This window comes from Doryrhamphus excisus, chromosome 16, assembly GCF_030265055.1.
Source record: "Doryrhamphus excisus isolate RoL2022-K1 chromosome 16, RoL_Dexc_1.0, whole genome shotgun sequence".
Lineage (NCBI taxonomy): Eukaryota > Metazoa > Chordata > Actinopteri > Syngnathiformes > Syngnathidae > Doryrhamphus > Doryrhamphus excisus.
The window spans coordinates 6,125,043-6,135,739 of record NC_080481.1 but is presented as its reverse complement, the minus strand read 5'-3'; the positions used below and the strand labels follow the sequence as shown (position 1 = coordinate 6,135,739).

Genomic DNA, 10,697 nt, shown 5'->3' with positions numbered 1-10,697 from the left:
GCGAAGCTTTGCTGGACGTCTAGTCTCTCTGTTGGGGGGCACAAGGATTGACCGCTCCTTTGGGCTTTTTTTCCTGGGGGGGAACGCTAATCCAGCATCATGGTAAGAAACTTTCAAGTATTCTAAGACCTATATATTGCACTGAAATACTCTTTACACTAGCTTCAAAATGCTATTATCACCTGCAAAACGAATGTTGAAGGAGAATCGGTACAAATATTCCAAAACACAACCTCAGCAAAGGCTTTTGATTCAAAGTAAAAGGTGGTTTTAATCATTTTTCTTGCCAAAAATCAATAAAATCCTCACTTGCCTTTTGAAGGTGAAAGGCAGACATATTTCTCCTGTATGAATATGATTGACATATTTTCGAACTATATGTAATAATAGTTTACTAATTCATTATCCTTGTTTGTTTTGGACTGACGTTTGACCTCTGAAATGGAATTCTTTGGCCTAAAAACCTCTTTTGCCATGTTTATGGGGGTGGTGTGGGGTGGGGCAAGGGGGTCTCCATGGTGCAGGGTGGGCCGCAGCTGCTCAGGTGCGGATTCCGCTAAAGTGACAGATTCCCAAGGATTGGATGTCTGGGGGCCAAATGTGTTGATCCTGAAATAGCCCAGCTCATTTACACCCGCTGCAACAACCAGACCTTTTTAAGACATCTCCTCCTTCATTCTTCACCCCATCCCATGCACCATGTTCCCACACACCTGGCAACCTCCTTCCCTCGCTGAACAGGAGGGAAATGTTGCAGTGGAAAATGCTATATATCATGAAAATGAATTGTGATTGTTTTTCCAGACCGACGCACAACAAGAGGCCCGCTCCTACCTGAGCGAGGAAATGCTGGCTGGTAAGTGACCATGATGATGATGATGATGATATTTAATTTGTACACATGTCTCACTTTCAGCCAATCAGCACTTGGCTTCTTGTTGCTAGGCAGTTCTCAGTTCTCTTTTATTCATTTTTTTCCAGGTTTTGATTGACTTTTATAATACTTTTCCACATTTTATTTACTTTTATAATACTACAGTATTATAAAAGTATATACTATACTTAATACTTTTTATAATACATAATCATAAACACTTTTTATATGTATTATGAACTTTTTGTAATACTTTTCCCATGTTTTGTTAACTTTTATTATTACTATTACTATTATTACTATTACTATGTATTGTTAATTTTTATAATACATTTTACATGTTTTATTCATTTTTATAATACTTTTTCATTTCTTATTAATTTCTTTATAATTTCTCCATTTATTATTCACTTTTAGAATACTCTTCCCATTTATTATTAATTTTTAGAATATATGTTCAATGTTTGATTCACTTTTATACTAAGTTCCCCATTACACTTGTTCCGTGTCTTATTCTTTTTTAGAATACTTTCGGCATGTTTTTATTAACTTTTATACTATGTTTTGTATGTATTATTAACTTGTATAATACTTTTTCCATATGTTATTAGCGTTTAGAATGTAGAAGGGCTGTGTTTGTTTTGTAAGGACCTACACTCATTTGTACTGAGTTGTAGACTCCTATAGAGCAGCTACACACAATTACCCAAATACATATATTTCCTTGGCTTTCCACAAGGGTCTGGTTTCATTTAGTCCACCCATGGCCTGCCTCTGGCCACGCCCACTCCCCTGTGATTGGTCCCGCTAAACTTGTACAGCTAACAGCTTTTTCATTTTGTATTAAAAACAAGAGTCGGATGGGGACTGGCTTAGCTTTTGTTTTTGTCTTGGTCAAGAGTTCAAAGCCGCCTTCGACATGTTTGACACGGACGGAGGCGGTGACATCAGCACCAAGGAGTTGGGCACAGTGATGAGGATGCTGGGTCAGAACCCGACCAGAGAGGAGCTGGATGAGATCATCGAGGAGGTGGATGAGGACGGTGAGCCATGTCGCTCGGGAGCTTTGAAAATGAAAAATCCGCACGTGTGACACTTTCATTGACATTAGCATGTCACACGAAAGCCCTGCAAAGAGTGATATGAAGGTCCTCAGGCAGCGTGTCCTTCCTCACAGGCAGCGGTACCATCGACTTTGAGGAGTTCTTGGTGATGATGGTGAGGCTGCTCAAGGAGGACCAGGCCGGCAAGAGCGAGGAAGAGTTGGCCGAGTGCTTCCGCGTCTTCGACAAGTACGTTCTTCTTCCACGTGTGATGTATGAGCATGTGTTCATGAACGGATGCCACGCAGGAACGGCGACGGCTACATCGACAGAGAAGAGTTTGCGCTGATCATCCGTAGCACCGGCGAGCCGATCACCGAGGATGAGATCGATGAGCTGATGAAGGACGGAGACAAGAACGCTGACGGCATGCTGGACTTTGACGGTAAGGAACGTCTCGTTTCCGTCTATTTCTCCTGCAACTTCCTGTCCAATCAGTCAAATCTGGCTACACTCGTCACTCGCTACACCATCTATGCCACACAGCACCTTTCAAAGTAAAACCCACCAAACACCCACTTCTTCCAGCTCTCTCATCAACTCTACCCTTCCTCCAATAAACACCTCGTACTCTCTGGAGTTGAGTAAGAAAACGAATCATTTGACTGCTTGTCAAGAAATATTCCATTCGTTATTTCCAAGCATCCTACATACAGAGAATCTTTGACTAGCCTTTTTGCAGGAGGGCCTTTAAAACAGCAGAGGCTCTTGTTATATAGAGGATCTTTGACTGGCCAAACAGCTTAGCGCTCTCGTCATATACAGGATCTGTGACTGGCCTTTTTGCTGAAGAGCTCTCCAGCGGTGCATCCTAATGAATTATTCCATCTTGTGTCCACCAGAATTCCTGAAGATGATGGAGAATGTGCAGTAATGAAGCAGACAAACTCATGGACATTCCTCCTCACCCCAGTCAAGAAAACCTCCATGCGGAATCGATCTGAGCATCTCTCGCGGCTCATGTGCTCCATCCATTCTCCTTCCTCAACAGAAAGCTCGGAGTGGAGGTTGGGGGGGCTAGACTGGAAACTGATCCTCCCCACCTCATCGGTCAGCTGTAATCTAGATGTAGTCTAGATAGAACCTGCTGCTGCCAGACCGGTCCATCCCTTTCCTCTGTACAAAGAAGCTAACCTGCTTGTGAACAAAATAAATCATCTCACAACACGCCCCCTCACATGACTAAAGCTTTACTACTTTTGCAAATATCAAAGAACTGGTTGTGCTGTACATACAGTAAATATATGAGAAAATGCCATGAAAAGTACTAAGCTTTTGCACAGTATTGGAGCAGCCATCTTTTTATGATTAAAAACTCATCACATCAGTTGATATGTTAATAAATGAGTTCTTTTGGATTCAATAGAAGCTCTGTTTCAGTGTCATAAGCATGAGTGTATATTCCACTCCAACGGTACGCCCCATTCATAACATGCAAAAGCTCCATTTATCGTATAGACCAGTGATTTTCAACCACTGTGCCGCGGCACACTAGTGTACCTTGAGAAACCGTCAGGTGTGCCGTGAGGAATTATCCAATATCACTTTTTATAATTAACATTTATTAATCATCATTTGCAAATATTATGTCAATAGCCATTATGTCAATAGTATACATGGACCCAAATATTCCAATTGCATTTGGTATATTTGCTCAAACGGACAGAATTGAACAGGGATGGAATATTCCTTTAACCAATCCAATTGAGGTATCTTGTACCCGCTCAAACGGAAAGTTGTCAGGGTGCCTTCTTCTTCGTGGTGTTTTTCTTCTTCTGTTGTTTATTGGCGGTTGACAAGCAGCTTTCATGTGCATTACCGCCATCTGTGAAACAGAACCTAAACCCTTCTATATGCCATTCACAAGTCCACTTTTATTAAAAAAGAAAATATATATCTATATAAAACATGTCTTGAGTTTAATTATAAAATATTAGCAAGATTGAATTTGATCTTTTCCTGTTTAAATTTATCCCGGGTGCGTTCTTTCAGCGCATGCTCAGATATGACGTAACACGCAGATCCAGACGTTCTTCACTTTTAAAAATGGAGGCCAGCAATCGGCACTGGACTAAGCAAAGTTCGTTTTTGATTCAAACTAAATTTCAAGACTGGACAGACGAAAAACTGGCAATACGGAGTTATTCCAACAAGTGAAAGAAAAACTCGGGGAAGCCGGTATCACGTGATGTTGATGTTTACGTTTTACTGGGCATGCCCTATTGACTATTCTGTTTGCTTTTCACAGCGCATGTAGACAAGAGATTGGAATATTCCTTTCTATGGATACCATTGTTTCCCGAAAGGTCATTCGGAAAGAGAAAAACTGGTCATGTAAAAACGTGGATACTGTGGAGTGTCTGTGGTGTAAAGACTGGCAGAGCAATGTAATATTGGTCAGTGTGGCGACTTATTGATGCACGTGTGAGGTCGTGGTGACATTTTGTAACATTTTTGGTTAGTGGTGTGCCACAAGATTTTTCCAATGTAAAAAACGTGCCGTGGCTCAAAAAAGGTTGAAAAACACTGGTATAGACCAGTGATTTTCAACAACTGTGCCGCGGCACACAAGTGTGCCGTGAGAAATCGTCAGGTGTGCCGTGAGGAATTAGTCAATATCACTTTTTTAAATTAATATGTATTAATAATTTTCTGCAAATATTATGTCGTCGTCGTGTGTCATTGCTGTAAAGACTGGCAGAGCAATGTAATATTCGTCCGTGTGGCAACACGTAGCTGATTGCCTCGTTCCTCTAATAGACTTACACATGTTGTAACATTGTTGGTTAAATTAGTAGGTGGATCAAAAGGATCTGCTGTGGCGAGTCCGTAATCAGGAAAAAATGGAAAGAAGCAAATAATGTTGGTTATTGGTGTGCCGCAAAATGTTTCTAACGTAAAAAACGTGCCGTGGCTCAAAAAAGGTTGAAAAACACTGGTATAGACGATCTTGGGACAAACCCGAGTTCAATGTTTTCCCAGCACTGACATGATCCAACACTGTAAAACAACACAAACGTTTATTTAACGTATGAAGCACATAACTGAATAATGCGTGTCAGAAATAGCGGCATGCAGCTGATTATGAGCCATAATTTGCTTCGTCGAAAGCCTTCCGCGCCCTCTTGAGCTCCTCATTCATGGTGAGCAGATCTTTGACCCTGGCGAACTTCCTGGGGTCTTTCCGTATGAGGAAGACAATGTCCTCCACCTGGACGCGGCCCTGGCGTCCGATGGACATGGCTTTGTGGGTCATTTCCGTGATGAACTCGATGACAAGGTCCTCTAGGATGTCCACTGACTCGGTGTACGGGTTCTGGTCGTCCCCGAAGCCGTACATCATGCAGCGGAGCTCCTTGGAGAAGAGCCTCTTCCTGCGGCCGTGGCACACGTCCACTCCTCCGCAACCTTCGTCCAGCTCCTCGTCGAAGGCGGTCTCGTCCTCCTCGTCCGCCATTCTGCCAGGGAAACATACCGGATTCATTACATTCCACCGAGAATTCCCCAGATGAGTACATTACCTGGGATTCAGCGAAGAATCGTCGTGAGCTGTTGATTACAAGACAACGTCCGCGTTTGGGTCCTCGACCCGGAAGTGATTCCTACAGGCTCTGGTGAACCTACTAGGTAACATTGCCCCGCTGTGGTGCATTTCCACCGCGTCCACTTCCAGTTGGGTAACTGACGTGTACTTCAGTTCTCGTTTTTCATGAACAACCCAAATAAGTCTGTGATTTTACTATTCTTTCCGCTGCGTGTGCTGCTACAACGCATGCGCACTGCCAACGCGCTTCCAAGGTTCGCGTTTGTTATGAGGTCAGATAGCAGGTCATGCTAGTAATGCTGATATTCGTCAGTGGAGTTTGTTAAACTGGTAGTACCACAACTAAGTTTGCCAAGTCAGCTGTCAAGTGTAGCGTAGAGTGCTACAATCAAGTTGTATTTAAGAATAAATAGTAGTAGCATTTAGCATATGAAACATATGGACGTCCCTTTTAGCTGACAAGCTAGCAAACGCACCTCGTCGTAAAATGCAGTACAGTACAAAAAGGTGCAGATAGCATTTCTTCTACACTAGCTGCCTGTTTTATGGCGTTCCCGGTCCAGTTCCTGTGCAGGACCCTCCGGACTTTGGGACTGGTTCTCCTCTACTACGTCTTCTCCATCGGCATCACCTTCTATAACAAATGGCTGATGAAGGTATGTGCATTTCTTTCTTCTTTTGACATCAACATGCATACAATCCAGACTGTCTTTCCAACAGAAAATATATTTACAATGAATACAGAGCAGCACTCAGTCACTTGTTAAATGTATGCTTGGAAAATAGATGGGAGCCTGGGAGCTAGCAACAAGATGCCACACAAATCAGGGACAGAAAGACTGAATGGCTGATGGGAGGATCCGCTATAGAACCAAGGTGTTGGGACATATGCACAGAGTGACCTCTTGTCATCTGGACTGTTTGGTCGAGAGAGAGAAGGGAAACCACTTGCATCACATGTCAATTTACCTCGCCACTTTCTTTTTATTTACCCAGATATGAATGTATTTATTGGTTATGAAGAATAAATGGATTGATTAGACAGCCATATAAACTATGCTTCACCCATGTCATGTTTTTCTAGGCCTTCCACTATCCTCTCTTCATGACGCTGGTCCACCTTGCCATCAACTTCTGCCTATCGGCGCTGACCCGGCGGGCCATCCAGTGTTGGACGGGGAAGACTGGCGTTCTCCTCAGCTGGACAGATTACCTGCGCAGAGTGGCTCCCACAGGTGAGTATTGTATCAACCCAAAGTCATCGCACTGTCTTTACCGTACCACGTACCATCATCCCCCAGCCCTGACCACGGCACTGGACATTGGACTCTCCAACTGGAGCTTCCTGTTCATTACCATTAGCTTGTAAGTTATTGATCTTTTTCATTGATTCATTCACGCACAATGATAAAAGCAATCACATACAAGGCAAATAAAGCACCTCCATGATAGCTATCCCTTTCCAGGTACACCATGACCAAGTCCTCAGCGGTGCTCTTTATTCTCTTTTTCTCTCTTCTCTTCAAGCTGGAAGAGCCGGTAAGTATGCATGTAGAGTCTTCCCTCAACACTTAGCGCTTCCAATCATGCACCTTCAATTTATCACATGTTTTCAAAACCGTATGAATAAATCATTCCTGTTTTGTGGCTGACTACGGCCTATGAATAGAAAAAATATATATAGATTGAGAAGGTGGAAAACAGGTTTTGGATAAGTCTTATTTTCGCTTGTTATGGCTACAATATTGGGTAATAGGCTTATAAGGGTGACTGTAGGGGTGTTATGTAATGCCTAGGGTGTCTAATAATGTTAAGTGTATTTAAAAGGTAGTAAAGGTTTCTATGTCTTATTTTCTCTCATTATGTCTACTATATTGGGTAATAGGAGTGTAAAGGTGACTATAAGGGCTGTTATTTCACGTCTAGAGGGCTCTAATCATGTAAAGACGTGTACTCAGAAGGTGGTAAACAAGTTTCCTCTGCTCTAACTAGCTAAATATTAAATTTAGCAAGGAATCCTACTTGGTGGAAATGGACTTATAAGGGTCATGTATGGAAGCAGTTAACTGCCATAAAGAAATGAAGCATATGAAGTACATAGTCACTAAAAACAAAGTGAATAATGCATGATGATAGCAAACACGACAGAGCTATCATCCACATTTGGATTGTTTTGATGAAGGTCTGCTGCCTGCTGGCTTCCATTCTAGTCTTTCTCTTTCCACCAGAACCCTTTCTTGGTCCTGGTGGTCCTGCTGATCGCCAGCGGCCTGTTCATGTTCACCTTCCAGTCCACCCAGTTCAACCTGGAGGGCTTCGTCATGGTGCTGCTGGCATCCTTCATCGGGGGGATCCGATGGACCCTCACTCAGGTGCTCATGCAGAAAGCCGAGCTGGGTCAGTGGTCAGTCTTTGTCCCTTCTATCAGAACATAGAAAACCTGTTTACCACCTTCTAAATACACATTTTAACATGATTAGAGCCCTCTAGACATGAAATAACACCCCTATAGCCACATTTCCATCCCTGTTGTGCCTGTTGTGACAATAAAGAAAGTCTATCTATCTCTGTCTATATAGTAGACATAATAAGAGGAAATACTGTAAGACCTAATATAGAGTCACACGTTAGCATTTCATGAGTACCTTATTGTTGCCTTTATTGAACTTGCGGTACTTCGGTGTTTGTCTCATCAACATGAGAATACTGACACCTAGTGACCAGTGTATGTCAAATATTACATCTGAGTACATCTTCTGAATACCTTACATGAGAAAGTATGACACAAAAAGGCCGGTGCTCGTGTGTTTGGCTGTAAAGGTTTCCTAGTGCAGCCAAAAGGAAGTGACGTCGCAGGTTCAGTCTGTGTTTTTATTTGGGATTATTGTGCCTGTTGTGGGATGATTGAAAGCTGCAATAAAAACCATGGAGTCTGGTGCTGTTCTCAGCCAACATGACAGGAACATTGCTGACACCTAGTGGTCAGTGCATAATACTACATCAGAATCATCCAATGTGGTAGATGAGTATTTTATGTCATCTATGCTTGAAAATACGCATTTTCATTGTAAGTGTGAAGTGTCGAGGGACGACTGTAGAGTGTAAAAAGAAGCAATGAGAAGAATGCCGAGCAAATATGGCGTCTTGCTTTTGATTTGCCAAAGAAATGCATTGAAAAAGTTTATGTTTGTGATTTCACCTTTCCATGCAGGCCTCCAGAACCCAGTGGACGCCATGTACCACCTCCAGCCCCTCATGTTCCTCGGCCTCTTTCCTCTCTTCCTGTATAATGAAGGTCAGACACAATGAGAAAAAACGGATGATGGAGGGATGGATGGAAGTATGTGTTGCAGCCTATTTGAACCCGAATACGAGCAACCTGGAAACAGGACATCTCAAGCTTAAGAAAAACAAATATCTACATAGGAGTAATGATGTCATCATGTGTGTGCAGGATTGATCCTGACCACCTCAGACAAGTTGTTCCGTGTGACGGAGTTGTGGCCTGTGTTGTATTCGCTGCTGTTGTTGAGCATGGGAGGAATCCTGGCCTTTGGTTTGGGCTTTTCAGAGTTTCTGCTGGTTTCAAGAACCTCCAGCCTCACCTTGTCCATATCAGGCATCTTTAAGGTACTCCTCTGTCTTTACTCGCCCTGCATGTAGTGGAGCCACCCCTGCATATCGGTGCTTTCCCCGCAGGAGGTGTGCACGCTGCTGCTGGCAGCATGGCTGATGGGAGACAAGATGAGCGCCCTCAACTGGCTGGGTTTTGCAGTGTGCGTGTGTGGCATTGCACTACACGTGGTTCTCAAGACCTATTATTCCAAAAGTAAGTACATTTCCACATTGGATGCTTTCTTCTTCCAGGTCACATCAAGCATGCATCTCTCAGTGGTTTGTTGCTTTTATAAAGTATGTGAGCGTGCAGAACTCACAGCTAGGAGACCCAAGTTCAATCCCACCCTCGGCCATCTCTGTGTGGAGTTTGCATGTTCTACTCGTGCATGCGTGGGTTTTCTCCGCGTACTCCGGTTTCCTCCTACATTCCAAAAAAATGCTAGGTTAATTGGCCACTCAAAATTGTCCATAGGTATGAATGTGAGTCGGAATGGTTGGTTGTCTATATGTGACATTGACACATATGTGACATTTCTTTCAGATAAACTCCCCTCCTTACGGCAGCTGAATAGTCGGAGCCCTGAGCTCCAGCTGCCTTTGCTGAGGCACAATGAAGACCATTCTGATGAGGAGGAGGAGGAGGAGGAGGAAGATATATAATACACCATCATCATCCTCGTGGTGCAAGCCATCATCATTTGCCTCAGGGATTTATTGAAATATGATAGAATGCCTTGGAATGTTCTACGTGAGGCGAGTCTATAGGAGATGGAAATCCTCATCACGTCTGCAGGCCATGAAAAAGTAGTCAACCAATATTGCAAGCACACTTGGTGGCCATGTTGTTGTGAGCAGCCTGGACATCATTTCTTCCAACATGTGGATCTTTGCTGCTATGTAGTACTATGTGGTATCCTTACTTCAATGTACGAGTCCTGCTGTTTTCTGTTAAAATAGGACTGAAGCCACGCGTCAAGACGTACTGAAAGCCATGAAAGCGTGTGGTGCCTTTATCCAATAATTCACCTATCACCTCAGGAGTATTTCTGGTCCTGTCCAGGTTCTACTCTACTCTGATACTTGACTGTACTCTGATACAAATGTGCCTTTAACTGTCTTTCAGACAGCTTTCTTAGCCATAAATGGACTCAAACCTGCACAGGTCTCTTATTTCTCACTGGTTCCTCTTGGCTGCTTTCAATGACCTCACCTGCATGCTTTCCATCCCGAGCCTCCTTTCATTATGTCACGTGCTGCTCGTCTGGGGGCGTGGCTGATCGGTGGTGTGCGATACCATACTGAGTAAAATACGGGCAGATATCGGCGTTATCGTTGCCAATACTGTACAAATAGACGTTATGTGTCTGATCCATTTTAAAAAGTATATTTCATATGTGTTTAAAGATCGTAAGACATTTAATATATTTATTAATATAGTGGATTAGTCTTTAGTGGGAGAAGCTGGTTTGTCAATTGCAGGGCATTAAAGTAATATCGCAATAATATCATGTTCAATAAAGCCAAGCTCATATACAACAGGAAAAACAAGACGAAACCA

The 10,697-nt window shown here is 43.0% G+C and overlaps 3 protein-coding genes across 5 annotated transcripts; 2 read left to right on the top strand and 1 right to left on the bottom strand.

Annotated features, from left to right (window-relative positions):
- On the top strand, positions 1-3,339 carry tnnc2.2 (troponin C2, fast skeletal type, tandem duplicate 2). Its single transcript, XM_058051350.1, has 6 exons — positions 1-102; positions 805-856; positions 1,774-1,917; positions 2,052-2,166; positions 2,226-2,362; positions 2,820-3,339. Exons 1-6 carry the CDS (start codon positions 100-102, stop codon positions 2,849-2,851), a joined length of 483 nt encoding a protein of 160 aa, XP_057907333.1. The 5' UTR covers positions 1-99; the 3' UTR covers positions 2,852-3,339.
- Positions 3,340-4,980: 1,641 nt separating this feature from the next.
- Positions 4,981-5,709, bottom strand: taf13 (TATA-box binding protein associated factor 13). Its single transcript, XM_058051351.1, has 2 exons — positions 5,499-5,709; positions 4,981-5,435 (listed from the first exon to the last, which is right to left on the bottom strand). Exon 2 carries the CDS (start codon positions 5,432-5,434, stop codon positions 5,060-5,062), a length of 375 nt encoding a protein of 124 aa, XP_057907334.1. The 5' UTR covers position 5,435; positions 5,499-5,709; the 3' UTR covers positions 4,981-5,059.
- slc35c2 (solute carrier family 35 member C2) lies at positions 5,073-10,136 on the top strand. Of its 3 annotated transcripts, none has more exons than XM_058051347.1 (10): positions 5,073-5,604; positions 6,085-6,177; positions 6,606-6,756; positions 6,823-6,886; positions 6,988-7,060; positions 7,750-7,918; positions 8,733-8,816; positions 8,976-9,151; positions 9,221-9,350; positions 9,681-10,136. In XM_058051347.1, the coding sequence occupies exons 2-10, from the start codon at positions 6,172-6,174 to the stop codon at positions 9,797-9,799; spliced, it is 972 nt and encodes a 323-aa protein (XP_057907330.1). In that variant the 5' UTR covers positions 5,073-5,604; positions 6,085-6,171; the 3' UTR covers positions 9,800-10,136. The 3 variants fall into 3 exon arrangements, with proteins under 3 accessions (XP_057907330.1, XP_057907329.1, XP_057907328.1); XM_058051346.1 differs by having other exon boundaries at positions 6,056-6,177; XM_058051345.1 differs by having other exon boundaries at positions 5,076-6,177.
- Positions 10,137-10,697: the final 561 nt, after the last annotated feature.